The sequence below is a fragment of the Anas acuta genome, chromosome 3 (genome assembly GCF_963932015.1).
Source record: "Anas acuta chromosome 3, bAnaAcu1.1, whole genome shotgun sequence".
NCBI lineage: Eukaryota > Metazoa > Chordata > Aves > Anseriformes > Anatidae > Anas > Anas acuta.
In genome coordinates this window covers 24,351,240-24,373,218 of record NC_088981.1, presented here as the reverse complement: position 1 = coordinate 24,373,218, position 21,979 = coordinate 24,351,240, and the positions used below count along the sequence as shown (strand labels likewise).

The following is a 21,979-nucleotide window of genomic DNA, read 5'->3' as shown; positions in this document are numbered from 1 at the left end:
CTCCCTCCAATGACGTAGCCCTCAAACCTTGCTAGAATAAAAGTGGTAAAAGAGTATTTAAACAATTAAATTAACCTCAAGGGTTATTTCTTCTTCACAATGATTTCTCACCTTATCTCTTCTCAAAAGACCAAATTCTGTTTTGCCAATTTCTAGTTACGATTTCAGTGTGATATTTATTACAGGGACGTGTCAAGGGACTTCTTCCAAAACAAAAAGAGATTCCAACATAGTGATCTGCATGTACTTACTGTGTGTACACAATTTCAGTTCCTTATGAGACTACTTTTTTGCTGCCGTCAGTCATCAGTGCCCACGACCACTAATTCCTCACAACCAGTGTCCTGCCAGCTGAGTTTGGAGTTAGCTCAAAGGACTGCTTCATATAATAACCTCATTAATGTCATTTGCTGCACCAAGAAAGGTAGAATGGCTTTGAACACTGTCAGTTTTATAACTAGATTGATTGTATGAGTAACTTGGACAGCTGTCAGGAACATCTGAACCCAAAATATCAACCCGATAGCATGTAAATACAGGCATCTATATTCAAAGGTAGCTTCAAAACCAACTTCTACCAGAACAGCTGTACATCAGAACATTTATAGCTTGCAAATCATGTCGTCTATCACATCTGTTCCTACACAGGAAACAATATTTTTACCCATCCAAAGAAAGAAACGGGGCTACAAACTCTATCCACAGATGCTGGGAAAAGGGGAGGCTGATGAATAAAGCCGTGGAAAATGTTTGAAGGAGAGCAAGAGATACTCCCCATACGATTTAAGGGGAGCAGTTCACTTTACGGTTTTTTATATTTGGAATTGTTTAAACCAATTTGCATCAGACCCAGCAAATCACTCAGGTTTAATTCCCATCCTGACCAACATGACATGCGTCACCCTAAATACCCAGTGTGACAGAGGTCATGAGGTTATGGCTACATATTCAGACTTAAGCTATCCACTATCAGAAAGAATGACAATTGTTGACTAAAAACAAACAAATAAACAAACAAAAACAAACCAACAAAAAAGTTTCTTATGCCAAGAGCAAAAGGAGTAATGACTTTTTTTTTTTTTTTTTTTTTTTTAATGAAAAAATGTGAGGCTGAATTTGTGACTGGGAACGAGAAGGGCTGAGGCTGGCAGGGCCCTCTGGAGCCCACCTGGCCCAACTCCTGCTCCAGCAGGGCCACCCAGAGCAGGCTGCCCAGCCCCACATCCAGGAGGCTTTTGGAGATCTCCCAGGAGGAGCCTCTCACACAGCCTCTCTGGGCAGCCTGTGCCAGAGCTCTGTTACCCACAGCACAGAAGTGAGACCTGGTGTTCAGAGGGCCTTCCCTGTGCTCTTCTGTGCCCACTGCCTCTTGTCCTGGCACTGGGTGCCACTGAAAGGAGCCTGGCTCCATCTTCTTTGCAGCCTCCCTCTAGGTGTTCACACACATTGATGCAACCCCCCTGAGCCTGCTCTTCTCCAGGCTGAGCAGTCCCAGCCCTCTCAGCCTTCCCTTGTGGGAGAGGTGCTCCTGTTCCTCCCTCATCTTTGCAGCCCCATGTCTCTCTTGCACTGGGGAGCCCGGACGTGGAGCCAGCACTCCCCAGTGCTGAGCAGAGGGGAAGGATCACTTCCCTTGGCCCGCTGGCAACGCTCCTCCTAATGCAGCCCAAGGCACCGTCAGCCTTCTTTGCTCCGAGGGCACCCTGCTGGCTCGTCTGTGGCCATTAATTATGCAAGGAAAGTTGAGAGTGCATTAGGGCTTTCCACTTGAATATACCAACGGACAGCAAATTGATACATACATTGTGCATCTACTTATTTATTTTTAACTCTAGAAAAAATGCAGTGCCATCTGCTGATAACGATAACTCGTGTCTTTTTGTGTGTGCACACTATTATAAGTCCACTTACAAGTTTCTGGAGGGATACGCTCTCAGCTTCTGCAGCCTCACAGCCCTGGAAACCCCCAAATTCCAAAGCACATTTTGGAATTCCAAAATTCTGTCAGTGAAATCCTCGCATTATTCATGCTAATCAGTAATCCATTTCTTGTCCAAGGCATGTCTAAGGAACATTCTTCTTCTTTTGAGCTAGGAAATGTGTTAAGATGGTTGTTGTCTTGGTTCCTCCCTAGCTGCCAAAGCAGGCTAAGTATGTTCTAGAAGAAATTTCTGTACCCTGTATGATATCAAGGTTGCTGTACACCTCTATATATAGGAAGAAGATGGGAAAAGTGAATGTTGTGTCCTGGGCATGTCTTTGCAATTCCTTTTTTTTTTTTTTTTTTTTTTTTCCTCCTGTATCAATTATGTACAAGAGGAACTATTGCCACTTTGAACATTAAGAACAACTGACAATAAAGCACAAATAACCTTTAATTTTTCTGTCTCCACATTCTGGCATACTTTCATATGAATTATTATTAATCTTTTTTTTTCTCACTTGGAGCTGGAAATTTATAAATATATTTTCAAACTAGGAAAAAAATGTACGTTCTTGGAAACTGATGAAAATACTGTCACCATGCACCACCTGTGAGTTAGCTACTCTCATAATCCACAAACACTGACATAAGAACAGGTGTTAAAGGCATTTTTCAATTAAATTCAAGTGACAAAACAAAGCAGTACAAGTACCCTGTTATCATTTCAATGTCTGAGAGAAAAGCTGAAGCCAATGCAGGCAGGGAGATTTAAAATTTTTATTTACAGATGGTAATTTTCTATTAAAATGTGATAATTTTGCTAACTCTCTACTCTCTAAAGAGGTAGTCAGAGAAACAAGGTGCCATGATGAAGAAAATGTTTTTGTGTTTGATTTGTCAGAAAACCAAGCCCTTTAAAATGGGAAAATAATTTGAGTGAAACAGGAGTTGAGGTCTTATTTTAAAAATTTCATCTCAATTTCATGAAAAAAACTATATTTGATCAAATTACTTAAGGGATCAAGTATCTATCAATTTCTGTCCAGAACCAATTATTTTCACTATTGGAATATAAAGTATAGCAATGGAAGAAAGAATTGGGGGGAGGGGGTAAGAATTCTAGGGCCACTTTGTTCACATTATATGCCCACACTTATCGTGTTACAGTGGAACAATCAGTTGCATGGACCTAAGGTCATCATTGTAAGTGAGGGTTTACCTTCAGGTTTGCTCTACTTTGTTCATGAAGACTGGATGTACATTAACAGGTGAGGTGCACTTTGCTGCTCTCCAAGACTACCTCCTTCAGCTTTGTTCAATCGAAGAGGAGTCCACTTTGCATGCTCCAAGACTGGCCCACAGTGTGAACCACGAGCAGAAACGATCCAGGAACTTGTGGCACTGCATGCCTGACCTGAACCAAAACACTACTGCAGATGCACTGACTTGGGACCAAGGAATCAGGCAGACCTCAGCTTCTTTCAGAGTTTAAATTTAATTGATGCTCCTCTAGCATCACCTCCTGCATTCATATTCTGCAGGGCCTTGACAGAGCATCTTAAGAGTATAGCTCCCTAGACAGAAAGCATTTCCTCTTCTGATGGGCTCCAGGTTTTTGTATGAAAGCCCTTCACTTCTCTAAAGTAAAGTTTCTGAATTGCCATCATGACTCAAACACAGTGATGCAAGATGAGTGACGACAGCATTCACACTGTGAGGCTACCTGAACCACAGCTCTCAAGAACATACAAGGACATTCCATAAACTGAGGAGAAATTAGATGAAACTCAGCACCAACCCAAGGGAGTGCTTATACTTTTTTAATTCTAATACAATATCCTACACTTCTTTCCACCACAAGGTTCACTCTATGTCTCCTTCATCACACCATGTGACTTGATGCAAAGATTAGAGCTGGATGGGCAAACTGAAAGGCTAGCAAGCGGTAACGTTTGATAATTCACAGTGACTGCTGTTTTAGTCAGTTATTACCTATGGCTTCTATTTAAAGTAGTGAAAAAACCTTACAACTGCACAGCAGCAATGGTAATGCTGAACCCATTCACACACCAGTGGCTCTAAGGAACTGACCGGTACTGATGCTACTTGGTAAAAGGCTGCACTGTACTAGAGCCACACAAACAGCAGATCTGCATCTCCCTAACCCTGCCTGGATACATTACATGGGAGTGCAGTGTACATTATCAGCCCAAGGGAACTGTTAGACCTTTCTGGCACAGCCTACATGAAAGCACACGTTGCTCACCACCAGAAAGGGACCTGCTGTGTGTGAGACAAAGGTGGCAGGACTCCAGGTGAGGCATATAACCCATTTCCTGGGCTATTAAGCACACCTTTAGAAAGGACATGTAGTCTGTAGGACAAGCTTAGGCACCCCAGGCATTCAGCTGGCAGAGCTTTCCCACTTACCCTGTTTGAACAGTAAACCAGATTTTTTAAACTCTACTGCCCCACAGTAAGCTACACAGTGCCTACAAAACTGTTCATTCTGGACCTTTTTGTTATGACAAGCTAAACCTTCGGCCTGGTATGAGGTTTGTGTGGGCTGGACCTGTGTTCTCGCAGTCCTGGTAGCTTCAATCATGCTTTTTGGAGCAGTGTCATTAAAGACTTCACACTCTGTGTGCATGGCTTCAAACAGTGCTCAATGCAGGAACAAAGACTAAATATGTGAGCACATTCAGCAGACAGAAGTCTGCTAAACCTCTGAGGAAGCATTTGGGCTTCAGTTCTGTCACAGATGGTAGTCAAAAGATGTGTGCATTGCTAGGTTTGCTTGGTTTTACCTTAAAAACAATTTTATTTTAACTTTTTTTTTTTTTTCTCTAAATCTGAAGTCTGTATACTAGAATTCGGGTCCTCTCAAGAGTTATCCTGGACTTAAGATCCTATAAGGGTTAAACTGCAATCAAACTAGGATCCATCTCGGGTTGGGATTTTGCACCCCTTTCCTCCCCCGACCTCTCAATAACAGCATATTTCTAGAAATACCTATCCAAAACCAGAGCATCATATTTAGATCTGCCTCTAGCAAGCAGTTAGCATAAGTAATGAAACACATCTCTTGTATCAACAGCTATTTTCCATGAAACCTAGGATTCATTTTTCAATGGGGGGAAAAAAAAAGATGAAAATGACGAAAGTCTGCTGAATAAAAGCCAACTCCAACAGGTCAAAAGCAAGGTTAGACTTCCTGAGGGCTCCTCTGAGACTTCAGCAAGGAAAATTCCAATTATTCTTTTATTGGTTTACCTGCCCGCTAGGCAACAGATGGTCAAAAATCTGTATCAAAGTGGGGCCCCCCACCAGATTACTTTATTATGAATATTTCCTGACAGAACAAACTCTGCCTGGGAAACTAAAATTTGATTAAAAAAAAGAAATGTGAACGGGCTCTACTAGGGAAGGTCTACTTGTGGTCCTCTGAAATGTTAGAAAACAAGGCAAGGTTTTGTGCTTCTCTTTTGTTAAGGGTTTTTGTATTCTGTTTAGCAACACATGTGCAGCAACCTTCCCACAATAATGGTTTTTTGAAGCCACAGATCACCAAGATTAATATGTAAAGAAATGGATTCATTAAAAACCTTCTTAAGATTGTCAACACCAATTTCAAGGTATTGAAAAGAGGTACAAACCCTTCTGCAGTTCTTCCTAGGATTCGCATCCTTGAATATCCAATGTTGGAAAGAAAAACCTTAACGTGGAAAATGTTTTGGCAGAGAGACCAGGAAAGAAAGTGACATTTTTGACTAGATTTAGTCATTAGTTTGCACATGATCTTTTTGTTTCATGTGTTCATTTAGTAAAAAGCTCGATGAGACTTTCATCTTGTCTATAGCATAAAGGTGATATGTTTAACACAACAGTAATACTTCTAGATTTTGTCTATAGATATGGCAGACTGCAACAATATCCCCTACATAAAAATTCATTTTAGCAGCTTAGAAATGCATTTAGCATTTCATTTCAATGAACGTGAGAAGATAAACACGTTCTGAAGAGACTGGCAGAAGATAGAGCTTTTTCTTTCTTGGGAAAGGTCTGGAACCATGATTCCATTTCATGCTGTAGTTTTCTCTTTCCCTACCTCTGCTAATCATTCTGTAACAGGTTTTAAAGTTCTATCAATTACTTCAGCCTCCACCACTTGAAAGACCTTGTTTATGCACATACTACAGGGATGTGCCAGCTGCCACTGATGAGCCCAGCACCTGTGCAGTATGGTACTCAGCTTGAAGAGAACAAGTCTGGTACTGTGTAGTGGGAAGAGGTTTCTAAAATTGGTAACAGGCACCTGGTGCCATTCCAAATCCATCTTGGGAGGTGTCACAAGCTTTAAATGTGTTGCAGTGGCACTTACTGCAGTGCTTTCATCACATCTAATTAGTGAAGAATACCTATCTGGTTTTGCTATGTTATCATTTCTTGCACTGAAACGAGCCACAGTTGTTCTTCCAACCAGCTGGGAATAAAAAGAAACAACCAGCTGCAAATTAGTATGCTTCCCACCTTCACTTCTGAAACAAAAATTGCTTTATTGGACCATCAGGAAGAACAGGACGTGAAAACAGTGAATGAAACTGGTATTGTGGGCAGTAAAGAATTATCACACAACATTAAAAATTAAGCAATTTCATGCAGGAAAGTTAAAATCAAACCTGTAAGCAGCATCTTTGCATTAAAACACAACCTCACATAGAAGAAAGTATTATCTACAAAATACAGCAGGGGAATAGGAATGTATACTTCTAATCTTGTAGATTTGACATGTGGAGCTTGGGGAAATTACTAGCATCAGCTCCCTTGTTGACAGAGGAAGACACATAGTCCTTACATATGTCTGTAAGATAATTCAGTATTTCATGCTTACATCAATCAGACACAATAATGCATTTGCATACAAATAAGTCATATCCCTACCTTTATTTTTAATAGCTGTTCCTGAGAAATATGAAGGATTCAACAGTATGTGGAGCAAAACAGATGCAAATCAACACAACTAGCAGAAATCAGTGAACCAACTAACCGAAATACACAGTTAGAGCGCATCAATCTCCAGTTTTATGGAAGGTATGTTCCACCTGGAATATTCATTCCTAACTTAAAAAGTAATCCTTATCACTTCTGAAATTAAAAGACAAAGTTTAATCAATGGCCAAAGTGAAATATCTTTCAGATGAGATAGTTTATTCCAAATCAAAGTCCATAACACGATGTTTGATGGTACTCTGCCATCCAAATATAGCCTAGCTGAACAGACTCACACTTTCACATTCAAAACAGAACATTAATTTACAAGACCCAATGGGGAAATACTTTAACTGTTGAAAGCTGGCTTACTGAACTGTAAACAGATTTTACAGATATTGAGTATTGAATCATTCACACATTTAGGACAGCCCATACAGCAAACACCAACTGCAGGAACCATGAACTAAATTAATCACACTGGAATCAGGATAGCCAGCATAATCACAACTGTATGCCCTACCAACAAATACAGGGACAATAGAAGAAAAGAGCAGCACTGTAATTGCACATACTATTTCTGTTCATAAGAGGAACTGTAGACAGCTTTAACTAGAAATTCTTTAGAAATAAATCACAATGTAGTGTTTAGAAAGGCAAACTACAGACACAAGACATTTAGCCAACAACATTAAGATAGAGCAATTTAAATGCTGTGGGGTTTCAAACACTATTATTGTCTGTTTAGATTAATGGCAATTTGTTTTAAGATGGTGAACGTTTTTCCAGCTTGCTAGCAAAATGCCTCCTGGTAGGGTATATGATATCTTCAGAAATTCTTGCAACTATAGTATGATTGACCTAGTGAAAATATATCATCCTAGCCTCCCGGGGACAGAATAAGATAGCCCTGCACACAGTGAAAGCAGGCAACATTAAATCCATAGGGCAATTCATCAAAAATGCAGTGCTCCATCATAATTCTGGACCTACTGCATCAGACCAAGACCATCAACACCGATCAATGATTCTGGGTCCCGTTTCCTCAGGCCCCAGTACCTTAAGGCAGCATATGCATCAACCTGCTGAGCATCTGCCCAGCCTGAAAGACTGAATTGTGTGGGGGGTTCACATTCAGCACTTTCCTATCAGTGCTTGCATTTGCAAACCAAGGCCATCAAGAAAAAGGCTCTACGTGGGATGCTGTAAATGGCAGCTCTCAGATGCCAATGTACTGGCAGGGGAAGAAGGTGATAAACTGGCTGGTGATTCCAAAATAAAGACAGGCAGTGAAGAGCCAGGGTCAGCAATGTGCAAATTGATAGTTAGCACATCTTTTCAAGAGAGGTATTTCTTTGCAAGAGCCTGGCCCTATGCAAACATCGAGTTTCTTGTAATTTTCAAGGATCAGGACTTATGAACTAGTTACGGTAACTAAACACAAAGGTAGGACTGCATTAGTTCTGTATTAGATTCAAAAATGACAAATTATCAAATAATGCTAGTTACCTAGCAGGGTAAAAATAAAGCTCCCCCTAAGATGTGTGTACCTGGGGTAGTGGATAGAGTCCTAGCAAGGTGTGGAAATATGTCAGAGGCAGCATCTCTATCAACAAAGAGGAGCTTCTTTCAGCTTTGCTAGCTGTCAGTTTAATCTTGCTTGAAATATTGCTCCTTCACGAGGGGCAATGAGCAATTGTCAGATACATCATCATTACAGGAACACATTCTTAGGTTGCCAGCTCCTTTTACACCTGTTGTTGATCTGGCCACGCATTTCTGATCCTTCCCATGCTTTCACCAATTTGTTAGGTGAAATATCTGATCTAAGAGTTGCAGCTGAGAAAGAAGATCCTTTTCCCTTTGTGGCTCTACCCCTCTTGCATTGGTTGTAGCTTATCTGACTGCAGTAACTTGGAGCAAACTAATCCTGCAGAAAGCACCTACTTTTCTTCTAGGCCGATAAGCTGAGCTGGCTTACTGCTGTGGTCCAGGAAGCAACAGAGCTGGCACAGGGAAGAAGGCTGCACCACACACTGGGAGTCAACAGTCCAAGATATTTTCCTTCCAGTGGCAGGGTTGTTTGGTAGGCTCAGCACATTTTGGTTTACCTCACCCTGGGCAAACTTTCTACTAGATATAAGGAGAGGTAACCAGCATGCTAAAGCAGAACAAACTCTGCCTTCTTCCCACAAAGGCTATTCACACTTTTGATAAGTTGTGTGGGCTGCATTAACTGATAACCATCTTGTCTTCTGCACAGAGTACACAACTGAACTATTTCCTAGATGGGAGTGGCAGTGCTTCTGGAGTCTCTGCAGAAGACACAGAAATGCATATTACAGATTTTGATATGGCTTCTCTAAGTCCTTATTCAAGAAGCTGCAATTTTCACTATTATTACTGAGCAGAGAAACTCTTACTAAAACAATACGAAAATATACCAAAAACCAAAACAAAATTGAAAACAAACAAACAAAAAAAAACCAAACACCAACCCAACCATCCAATGCAAGAAAATGAAAGCATGCTAAAGCACATCTGCGGGATGGAAAAAGTCAGCTTACTGTAGGGAAACATGACCTAGCACCTAGCAGGAGGAACAGAGAGCTGCAAGACAAAATTCACAGGCTCCTCTTCTCAGCCATACTAATGGCTTACATTAACTTTCACAACTGCTTTTTTCTCTTTGCCTCAGTTTATCCTTTTGCAAAGTGCATACAGAAATAACACTTCTGTTCTTTTACTTGTGGGACAGAAAGTGCTTTAGCCAGTAAAGCAGTTCCTGTTACACACGTGCTTCAGCATCTACTTCTAGAAGGTGGTTCAGAGATTTGAGAGATTATCACCATCTCCCTTGTGACATCTAAGGACATGGTATAATGCAAGGCTAATATCTGGAACCGCTGTTTATGGTGTTGAAAGAATTCCTTTCTTTTAGTTGAGGCTGAGATTTGTTATTACCAACAACTTCTAGGATAAGTGACATTTTCCTCTACGCAGCACAGAAAGTTGTCAGGTAGCAGTTACTCCAGAAAGCATGACCTGAACATTCAACAGGCTTCAAGTAGTACAAATGGCTGCATGGAAAGATCTGAGAGATAAAGATTTATTTTTGCACTACATATAGGCATAAATGTGTAATAACTCCAGTAATGAAGTAAGGCAGGAGCTTGCCCTATCCCTAGATTTTCTCTTGTCTTATCAATGTGCACTGCTGATTCACAGAACGCAACGTCAGGCAATGTTCAGAGCTGTCTGTTTGCCCAACAGGAGCTGCAGACAGGTTGTGAACCTTGATTTCTCAACAGACAAGCTTACACACACAGGTGAATTAAACAGGCTCTTACACAGAAGAGCTTCATTGCCCAATACTAACCATTCAGATGATTAACAGCATTTTGCATTCCTTCCTGTGCATCACTCTTACAGTTTTCTGTAGCTAGGACTTCCAAATGGTAACACAATGACACATCTGAGTCTGAGTCCTTTTAGCTGTACTACTGCGTCACTATTCCAAGTTAAAATGTAACTGTGAAAGTAAGTAACAAGACATGCTGTGAAATGAAAATTTAATTACCCATTAGTAAATCATATACCCTAAAGCTTCCAAAGCTGTAGAAGAAATGGAAGTTCTATGGTTTCCTTTAGGATTTTCTTATTTCCTGTAGGCCTATGTCTGTCTCATACAATACACAGTTGGGTAAATAGCTACTTAAATAATACACAGAGTAGAGATTTCATGGCCTTCTCCTGTTAATCATTAACACAAGAAGATATTTTTAGGACTTCTTTCCCCCTTTCATGAAGTTAGATGTAAAGGATTGTAAAATGAAGTGTCCCAAAGTTAAACGTTTGAGCTACTACTATTTTTTTCAAACCTATCTCTGAACACATTGCTACTTCCAGAGCACACTGTTGCTGTTTCCCAATACAGCTTTCTTTAACACCATGAATCCTACTATGATTCCAGCCTACTAGGGGAGAGACAAAACCAGAATGTGTCTTGCCTTTGCATTTGGTGACTCTGAAGGAGCAAAACCCTTTTCAAACTGTATAAAGCACAAAGGTGGGCATCCACTCTAGCTTGCCTCTGGACTTTGGTGCTACTATTGCACATTACAATGCCTGAGCCTGCCAATCACATTTCAAAAGCTCAGCCTAGCAAAATATGTGGTCAGAATCTTCCTTGTAGGCTTTAAACAACAAATAAAGTAAAAGCCCAACTATCACACAAGAGAGAGGTCAGTGCAGGCTTTAAGATAAGAGCAAGCATGAGCCCCACGCAAGCAAGTGCTGTCATAATTTGAGGTTGTCTACCACTTTTGCATCTTCTTGCCAAGAATTCTTCTTGCATTTTAAAATAACTAGTTAGAGTGCGTATCTAATCTTTGCATATAACCCAAAGGGAGAAGAATCTGGGGAACAGCAGTAAATTTTATAATCATTGTCAAGCCAGCTGCCTCCTTTTCCTTGACGCAGGAGACCTTTGCCCCACAATTCTGTATTCTGCTTAGCTTCGGGATACTCGTGTGTTACCCTTAAGCACATCACAGCTGAAAGGAAGATGCAATAGCGGACGTGCACTTGTGGCAGGATTCTCACAGGCTTAGTAGTTGTGTCCTTTTCTGTAGATCAGACTACGTTTCCTTCCCCAACAGCATGAGAGACAAGCCTTGGGCTCATCCTTTTCAGTCTCACTGCATGCCTCTGTATGAAAAGCCTGGCACATAGCTTTTACCAATGCTGCAGCAAGTATTTAAGCTGAAACAAATATGTACCCTAATTGTTATTTTAAGAAACAGTGTGACCAGCAGGGCTAGGGAGGTGATTGTCCCCCTGTACTTGGCTCTGGTGAGGCCGCACCTCGAGTACTGTGTTCAGTTTTGGGCCCCTCGCTACAAGAAGGACATCGAGGTGCTTGAGCGGGTCCAAAGAAGGGCGACGAAGCTGGTGAGGGGCCTGGAGAACAAGTCTTACGAGGAGCGGCTGAAGGAGCTGGGCTTGTTCAGCCTGGAGAAGAGGAGGCTCAGGGGCGACCTTATTGCTCTCTACAGATACCTTAAAGGAGGCTGTAGTGAGGTGGGGGTTGGCCTGTTCTCCCACGTGCCTGGTGACAGGACGAGGGGGAATGGGCTTAAGTTGCGCCAGGGGAGTTTTGGGTTGGATCTTAGGAAGAACTTCTTTACCGAAAGGGTTGTTAGGCACTGGAACAGGCTGCCCAGGGAAGTGGTCGAGTCACCATCCCTGGAAGTCTTTAAAAGACGTTTAGATGTAGAGCTGAGGGATATGGTTTAGTGGGGACTGTTAGCGTTAGGTCAGAGGTTGGACTTGATGATCTTAAGGTCTCTTCCAACCTAGAAATTCTGTAATTCTGTAATTAATGGCATACAGTCATATCAATATCAGCTAAATGCAGTTCCATTACTGTAAACACTGGATGGATCATATTTAGTGACTAAATAAAATATTTTCATATTGATTTGGGAAAAGTATTCCTCTTATACTCATTTCAGCATAATAGAACCACCATAATAGAACTGTAGAGCCAGTACAACAAAGAAACAAAGTCCCACAATCTAAGTGCTGCTTGAAGTGAATTTACATCTGTAAAAGCCAAAATTTAGAACTTAGATTCATGTATCATTAGGATTAAGTTTCCGTTTATTGAGTTTTGCTTGAAAACATTCTGCATAGAAGTTCTGGCTACTCCAGAAGTTTGTTTTGTAGTAGATGACAAAAAAGAATGCAGAAAGTCTCTACTCCGTGTCAGCTTAACATCAGCCTAGACTCACGATTTTTAGGAGAAAGATGGAAAGCTGTTATTGAAGTTCCTACTGGTAAATAGTATGCAGCTTGGTCAGAGGGAGCAGCTCTGCTTTCTCACACCCAAGCAGAGTGGTACCGAGACTGCTGGGTTGGCTTGTTCTGCTGACAAAACCTGTCTCCCAGGCGAGACCAGGCTGTATATTCCCTGGTCATCTCCCTGCTTCTGTGTCTGCATTGCCTCAATGCCTCAAAGACGCTGTGATGACTTCTGAAGCTGCTTAAACTACTGGTACAAAAATCGTTTGAGAAAACGGACTGTGGTAACACTCAGTGGTTTTGTGTCTGTAGTCTGGTGACAGCTTTGATTCATATGAGGTTTTCCTCCAAGTTTTCATCTGCTACTTTCAGAGATGAACGTGTATCTTTTTCTTTCCAAGGGAGATAAAATCCCTGTTCTTGCAAAAGCCACTCTGACATTTTTTCTGAAGCACAGCCACTTGAAAAGCTTTGTTTTATTCATTTCTTTCTGTCCTGTTTCTTAAACAGATCACTTTGCATTTCTTGTCAGGACAATCTTATAAAAGATTTTAGCTAGGTTCTTTAGAGAAAAACACAGTGACACTTCTCATAGGGTCTCCTGGGTCATCATTAGTAACCACTCTAGGGCTACAGTTAAATTTCGTACAAATATCAACCTACAAGCAGCTGAAATCAGATACAGAGACGCAGTAGGAATTTAAGTAGCTAACTCTTAAAAAACATTTTATTGCTACTCTCTAATCATGAATTCATTGAAACTCACAAAGGTATCCCATTTTTTTCTGATTGCCAAAATTCCACTTCTGCACATGCCAAGGGACATTTTGGTCTCCATATGACTTAGCAGCTTGTGGCCTAATTCATAATTAACTTGGAGCAGTGGCTAAACCAGAAATTTCTCCCTGGATCATCATGTTCTTCTATCAAAATAAAGCATAGGTTAAAACAATGGTGCTACGGGTCAAAATGAAACACAGAACAAAAAACAGCCAATAGATAAATGAAAACAAGAAAAACCAGATATTTCAAAAAAGAGGTATTTTAAGTTGCATACACATACAAGTGAAAATCCTATTCAACAATGGCTAGGAACTGCAGAATTTGGTTATTAAATGCATGCATTTTAGAAGTCCTGTTCTGAAGGCGTACATAACTTCTGGCTTAGGAATCAATCTAGAGATGTCAGCAGAGCAGTAGTAAAAATTCCAACTTTGTGAAAGGATTACAAATTTTTTAATAAAAGGCAAGTTTTTGGAGATATTACTCTTCTTTTCAATAAGGACGTAAATATCACAGAACAAAATAAAGGCAAGCAGAGTAATAATTAGAAATAATAACAGAGTAACTAGAGGCCATATAATCTGTCTATGACATGTAGTTTTAAAACAACAGAATTAGGAAAAAAATAGAGAAATAGCAAAGTTACCATTTATGAAAAGAGTTGATTCATAAGCCCAGGGCAGAATACCATCAACCTAGTCCTGACGTCAGCTATACTCTATGTTCAATGGGCTGTTTTATTAATTTCTTTATTATTATTTTCTCCTTCATTAGAGGAAAAGTGACCTCAGACCTGAAATGGAAGGACAAGAAAGGCGGTAGTATTAGTCCTTCCAGTGTGGAAAGCTGCTGGGTTAGCTCCTCATCCCCGGGAACTTAGCAAGGCAGGCAGCACAGTGCGATGCAAAAGCAAGGACAGAGCAGGTAAGAGAGGCGCTTCATCCAGCACAAGCCAGCATTGCTCTGAGCAATAACACAGTAACACTACTCCTTGGCTTCTCTGGTTTCTGCCAGGAGATAGTCTTTACTACTCCTTGGCCTGGAAAGCATAAACATTAGATTAGAGCTACTGTTGTTGCCCTTTATTTTGGCATGCATGAGCAGGAGTTTGGCACAGCCAATGGCTGTGCTCACATGAGAAACCAGGAACCACCAGCTGGCCCGGAACATGAGACAGGACACACACGGATTTCCTCTCTGCTACTGTCTGCTTCAGTAGAGAAGACAAGAACTTTGTCCCAGCCACACAAGAGGTAATATGACCAGGCTGCTGGCTGCAGTTGTCATCTCTGCTAGCTAAAGAGCAGCTTGCATCCTGCAGCATGGAGCCTACTAGCCTTCCCCAAAAGTTTACTAACTTTGGCTAATACCAATAATTTATAAAACTTGTATCAATTTGATTTTTTCCCCATCCAAACTCAGAACAGTTGAGGGGTTTGTCGGTGGGGCTGGTTTTTTAAACTTAAGTTCCTTCTTGGGTAATTTTAAATTTGAGGTTGTTTTACTTGTCTTGGATGTTTCCATGTTTTTACATTCTAAGATGGGGAAACCAGAAGCATCTAGTCTACCTTTCCTGTCTTATTCTATATGTATTCCTCTTGTTTTCTCCTACAGCTTCCTAACATACGGAATGGTAGTTTTTTGTTTGTTTTTTTCTTCCTCAAGACTAGAAAACCGTAGTTCAAATCCTTCTTCTGAGAACAGCATTCAGCAGAACTCAAGTTTCCCATGTCCCAGGAGACAGCACCTTAATCCTAGGCCCAAACTGAAATATGGCAGCAGCAAGTCTGGAGCTGCTCTGTGGTCTTTATAAATTGGGATTTTCCCCAAGAGGAAAGCAGACACACAGGCAGACAGAAGGACTTTCCCTTTGTGTTTATACTACCAAAGCAAGAAGTGGGATGTCTGGTTCCTGATCTATCACCCCAATAGATCACGGGACAGTCGTTCCTGATCTGTCTGGAAGGGAACAGCCTGAGGGAGCAGCTATGACTGTCTGATGCCAGAGCAGTCTGTAACATCAGACCATTGTCCTGGGGTATGTGTTCAGATCCAAGGAGGGAAAAGAATGCGGTTTCTCACATCCTAAGTCAACATCCAAACAGTTGGCATGTTGAATGTAATCCTGCTCTGGCATCTTTCTCAACTTGCCTCTTCTTTTCCTTTGCTTTCCTTACCAGTACTCCTGCACAAACACCCTTCTATTGCAGAGCACAGCACATTTAGTTTCATCTCCTAGATAATCTCCAGCAAGCTCCATTTTCCTGTTGCTTTCTAAGTAACTAACAACTCTTTAAAAGCTCCTTCCCAAAGTTTGGCATCCCAGACCTGGTCAGTAGCTGCAATTCAAAGGTATTTAAGTGATCCATGAGTGGTTTAGAACAAATAAAAGCCTGCTTTGCCTAAAGCCTCTAAAGTATCTTTCTTCTAATGAAGTTAAATTCACCTTCTTCCATACGTTATGAAATTCCCATGTGGCCTCTTCAACCTGAGGACTCTGTTGTGCATGAATCTTACAGTGGCTTATTGCAAAGACATCATGATGCTTTCACATCATTCCTTAATTGTCCATGGATTTGTCAAGATTCATAATGCACACTAAGTCTGCATTGGATATGGGGTCTGTTCCCCCAGGAGGCAGAAATATAAGAAAGACCGTTTCTTGACAGAAGAATATGGAGAAAATGATGCAGACTGACAGGGTTTTCCCTCCCTAATCACTTCATATCAAGCCTACCTTCTTTTGCAGCACAGCCACTGACTCCAGCACCACCTCTCAGTCTGCTGTCTTTCAGAAGAAAGGCAGAGCTTAGTTTCTCTTGCAAGTCATCAGTAACAATGCTTGTGAGAAATCAGACCTAACAGAGAAAGCCCTTAGGAAGCAAATGATACGTTCATTAATTCCTCATACTGCTTGCCAGTAGAGCTCATATAAACTATGTAACTTGAACACTAAAACTTTCCCTGAAAGACACACTGTTTCTTTACTACTTCCTCACCTGAGCACTTTCAAGATACTAGACACTGTCAGCATCTAGCTACAGTTATTACACAGATCTCTTCACTCTTCTCAAAATACAGCAAGCAGAAAACTGAAGCCAGTGCCTCATGGACCTTGGGCATCACTCCTCATGGTGTGGCATAACATAACCCAGTCCCCATTGACAACACTTAAACTGGTACAGGCTAATTTCTGCAGATGTTGATACCCACTAACCACCTCACAGACAGCCACATTATGGGCTTCAGAAGCATCTGAATACTAACAGCTCTCTCCTCCCTCTTCTTACTGGTCTAAACTCTTGTGGTTTAGACAAGGATGTAGTCTGTTCTTAAACAAAAATGAGAAATGTGCATTGCTGTTACGGAAGACAACTTCTCCTCACCTTTCCTGAGGTCAGGGCAAAGTGCATCTTGCTAACTCTGCCACAAAAGAGAAGGATCCGAATAAGCTCTTTCTCACCATCCCCTCTGGTGAACAGATGTTAAGTAAAACCCTTAAACATGTTTGTGATGGAGGAAAAATACTCAAAGCCAGACAGCCAGAATAAGACTTATCCTCCTTTCTCATGAAATGCTGTAGTATATCCCTACGCTAAAAAGACCCTTTCCAAAAAAGGTGTGTCAAAATGCAGGCCTTAAGTTCCTAAATTGGCATCTCCCTTCCTTTCCTATCTGTTTTCCTTCAAAAGTAAAAGCCACTTTACTCTTCAAACCTTCCAGCACAAGTGATATCATCTTCCTTTTTTATTCTGTTCTGCCTACAGTATTCCCCACGGTGCAGCATTCCCATATTGCACTGATATGCAGTAAAATCTTAGAGCTTAACAGTGAAAGCCCACTACCTGGGAGAGCAAGGGCAAAACATTATTTCATTTTTATTATACAAATGTGTTTTGTCTTTAATAATGGCCCCACAACAAAGCCAACCAGAAACAGCTGCTTCAGCAAAATTATTCATGACATCTAGCACTGACCATACGTGTGCGTAAGGACATAATTGTAATGAGTTTGCAAGACAGATGCTATTTAAATGCACACAACTGTACATTCTTAGTGTTTATGTTGTCAGTGCTTAATGACCAAATTGCTTCATCTTGCAGACTGCTCATATGTCATTCTGCATGACTGCTTAATCTGTACAGGGAGGAATAAATATGTTAGAAGTCGTTAAACCTGCTGCCAGTCACTGCTGTCATCTACTGAAGCCTCACCCCCAGCCCATTTTGCTGCCCTCTGTTCACCCACCCTTCAGGCAGCCTGTGACTGTCCTGTGACAGTCTGCATGTGCACTGTCAATTTCTTCCAAGTAAAAATTTGCCTTATTGTATCTAATCTGCAAATGTCCTCCATTGAAGAATAATTCAGACTTTGTAAGTAGCTTTATCATTTCCTTCAAGGATTTTCTCTAGCTAGTAAGAAGCCAAAGAACACAATAAGGATGGGAGGAAAAAAAGAAGTGGAGCTGAGCATGCTAAAATTAAACGCTTTCCCCATATGCTTTATATAGAAAACTAGAAGGCTGTGAGATAAGCTTTGTCCTCTGAACAGGAGGTAGGTGTGCATTTATTTACATGATAAATGGCAAACTCAGTCAGCTGAACATATGGGACATTCAAGCACTCCCTGCAATTTCTCATTGCTTCTCCTAGCCCAGAAGCAACTATCAGTTGGTACCACCAGCACTGGTTCCCTTTTCCATGTTTGTCCTTACTGTTGAAAAATAAGAGTTAAGCACTGAAGTACTATCACAGTTCTGTGCTTGTCTCACTACTATTGCTACTGTATATTGATTAAAGCTTAAAAATATATTCACTGGAAACATTTAATTGCATATGTCACAAGCATATCACACTTTCTCTTCATATAAACTCCTTGTATAGTTAGTAGGACCAAAGGGGTGGAGTAGAATCCATAACCTTATTTTAAAAAATAAAATATAAAAAGAAATTTAAAAAATCCAACTCTTTATAATGAGCTGACAACCTGATCTATAGATTCAATGACTGTTTTTTGTTTGTTTGTTAAAAAAAAAAAAAGTCAATGCTTGTCCTAATCATTCAGGAAGTGCCAAAACATGATCAAGTAAGTATACTACAAAATATTAAATGTCATTATTGATATCAGCTCATTAAATTTCCATTAACAGTAAGAATGATCACTTCAGGGCAGAGAAAAAAAAAATCATCATTTACAGTAGTACCAATGTACTGCCAAGACTCAAATCAGTTAGAGGGCAAGGCCCTTTGTTTGGACTAGTTTTAGGGTGAATTTTTAAAGTTTCTCTTATTCAAAAAGCCTTGGCTATTTATTTCAGTAAGTAATTCAGTCGCTCATGCACTTTCACCCACAGATATTAAACCAAATCTGGAAGATTTTTTTTTTTAAACAGCTTGACAGCAAGGTGTCATCTCCCCACCCCCACACCAAATTCAGACAAATTCAAAGGAGACAGAGACCCTAAGAAGAGATCTCTAAAAGCATTCCAGAGTTCACAGAAGATGGGCACCCACCTTGCTGTGTTTTCAAAGGCACCAAAAGTTCAGGAGAGGACAGGGGGATGAGAGGTGGGGGCTTGGCAATCAGCACAGTGCCTGCCTCTTTAAGAATTAACCAAAGTCAATACTTTTGCTCTTAGTGTTAAGTAGGGCGGACTTAAAATACAGTTTCACTTTTAATAATTTAACATGTAGCAAGGGCATCAATGTACGTGTTTGTGGGAGGTCGCACCACTGCTGTCCTGGGTTGTGCACCTTACATAAAAGATAGCTTACACAAGCAAACTGTGACAGTCCCGGGAAGTCACCCTGTGGCTGGGATGCCTCCCGTTTCCACTCTGCCCAGCTCATTTCTGGGATGCCTCCTTGTTATCACCACCACGAGATACCCCACCGCCCTCCTGGAGCCAAGGGCAGGTGGGACGGGAGCTCGGTGCCTGCAGACAAGGTTACTCAGAGCCTCTGCAGCACGGCGCTGGCTGTGTAAAGCGTCTCTTCTCCCCTCAACCGCGGGATGCCCCCTAACTAGGTGAACCCACGAGCCGGTGAACGAGCGGCTGCCCGGCTCCGAGGCGAACTTCCCAGCCGCTCACCGGCCGCCTGGGGCCGGGGCCTCGCCTCAGCCCCGCTCCGCAGCCGGGGCCAGGCCCCGCACCCCCGGGGGGCCCAGCCCGGGCCTCGGCGGCCTTACCCGTGGTGGAGAGCACGGTGCTGGCGAAGAAGAGGGAGGAGGTGAAGTCCCAGTTCCAGTTGCCCGAGGCGTTGCTGAGCACCGAGACGCCGTAGTTGCTGGCCTCCAGCACCCGCAGCAGGAACTGCTCCAGCTGCTGCTCCGAGAGGCAGGCGTGCTCCTCCAGGAAGCGCTGCTTCAGCTTGCCCAGCTCCTGCCGCAGCAGGTCCTCGTAGGGCAGCTCCACCGAGGAGAAGACCACGGCGCCGAACACCAGGTAGAGCAGGTAGCCCAGCACCAGCAGGGCGAAGCACCAGGCGGAGCGGTGCTGCTCCACCAGCCGCACGCAGGAGCTGCCCGCCAGCGACTGCAGCATCTTCCCGGGACGGGGAGCGCGGCCGGGGCCGGGGCCGGGGCCGGAGCCGCCGCCTGCCGTGGCTGCGGCTGCCGCTGCCGGCTTGGGGAGCGCGGAGCGGCGCTGATGTGGCGCTCACGGGGCGGCGCGGCGCAGGTAGCGCGGCCGGGGGCCGGCCCGCCGCCGCCAACGGCCAGCAACGGCCGCCAACCGCCGCCCAACGGCCGTAACGGCGGTGGAACCGCCCGCTCGGGTGCCCGCTCCGGCCCCTTTGTGCGCGGAGGTGCCCGCGGGTCCCCGCCCCTCCGCCCCCCTCACGCCTGAGGGGAGCCCGGGCACCGCGGCTCAGCGCCTCGGGGGCGCCCCGCGGGAGGCTGCGTTTGTGCCTCCGGGGCGGTGGGCGCTGAGGTCCCGTCAGAGGGAGCTTCCTCCGAGCCTTGGCTTCACAACGGGGCCTGCTCGGGGCTGGGGCTGGAAGCTGGTGGCCTCCTGAAGCCCCATCCGAGCTCAGTTCCTCGTATTCAGTGCTGCACTCCTGAAAATGCTTAGAGTTGATCATAAGAAACGCCCAGCTGGTTCTCATATCAGTGCCCAGTGATAACGCTACATGTAACACACCATCCAGTCAGCCCTCTGTGATGGCCCAACACAGCAATCTTCCCAAGCCTCACTTGAAATATTCCTCCTGTGCCCATCTCGAGGTCTGGCCAGCAACCACACGGTTAACCCACAAAGAAGGTTCCCTGCCACATGAAATGAGAAGGAGAGATGTGTGGCTTCGCCAGCACGGCTTCTGGTAAACAAGATGGGATCTCAGCACCGCACCCAGCAGGAGCCGGCTGCTTTCGCCCCACATCTCAGTCGCTGCCATAGAAAGAAAGCAGCAGTTTGTAAATTTGGAAGTTAATGAGGTTAATCTGGGGAGTTTGGACAGAGTAAATCAAGTGCAGCAATGTATATTTGTTTGTGAGGTACGTCTCTAAGCTGTAAGGACTAAAAGAGGAGGAGAATACAAAAATGAAAGTCACAAAACAGTTTTGCATGCCAGAAACTGAGAATGATTCACTCGCATTTCCTTTCATACGACAGCTGAACGAGGCTACGGGCAGACTCTGGCCTGGCAGGACAGTTCATCCAGTTTCTGGCCCGTTCCCCACTGCCACCTACAGCTGAGTTGTTCCAGGGGCTCGTACCCCTGTCCCTTGTCACATAGTCAGGACGTAATCCTGAAGGCAAAGAGGCCGAATGCCTGGCCAGGTAGTGCCTTTGGGTGCTGTAGGAGGTACGTACGTGGCAGGCCAAACAAGCAGACTCTAGGTCATGTGCCAGGAGCCCAGGCATGCTTCAGCCTACAAATGTGTGTGTGATGTGCCTGCACTTGCACCTTTTGAATTCAATTTTACAACTGGGGAGGGGGCATTACAGACACTTGGGTATTTTGGTAGAGAGATGCACTTTTCCTCCATGGCTGAACTCCTGAACTGTTAAAAGGCTCCAACTGTTGAAACAGTTTCAAGCTGCCTCCTTCATAGATGTAAATTGTAGCACCAAATAGGGATACGGTGCAATTAAATTAGGGTGAGGGGTCTGAAGTGAACAACTGATGAAAATCTGTGCTACACGTCCAGAAATTAATTGACAGAAGCACAGATAAAGGCATAGAAGTCGTGTCCCTGCATCGTCACTTCAGCACCTTTCACTGTCATCAGTGTATCTTTAAAATATACGTACATATATACATATATATTTTCCTGTAAAATGGTGGTATATAGGTGAAAGGCTATCTAAATCAATATAAATGACGATTAAAAATGAATACTGTCTGAAATAATGTAATGCAGACAAGCTTTTGGAGGGAGTATTCCAAACAAATGCTTTATTGCATTGCACTAAGACAGCACGCATTTAAGCACTGCTGCAGAACAAGAGGTCAAGGAACCCATGGACCAATTTGG

The 21,979-nt window shown here is 42.9% G+C and overlaps 1 protein-coding gene across 1 annotated transcript in view; it reads right to left on the bottom strand.

Moving 5' to 3' along the window:
• Window positions 1-20,855, bottom strand: part of KCNK1 (potassium two pore domain channel subfamily K member 1) — a 34,052-nt gene extending 13,197 nt beyond the window's left edge. The window contains exon 1 of the mRNA XM_068676187.1: window positions 19,691-20,855. Coding sequence (XP_068532288.1) covers window positions 19,691-20,045 — 355 coding nt within the window. The 5' untranslated portion in view covers window positions 20,046-20,855. The remainder of the gene's footprint in view (window positions 1-19,690) is intronic.
• Between the last annotated feature and the right edge of the window lie 1,124 nt (window positions 20,856-21,979).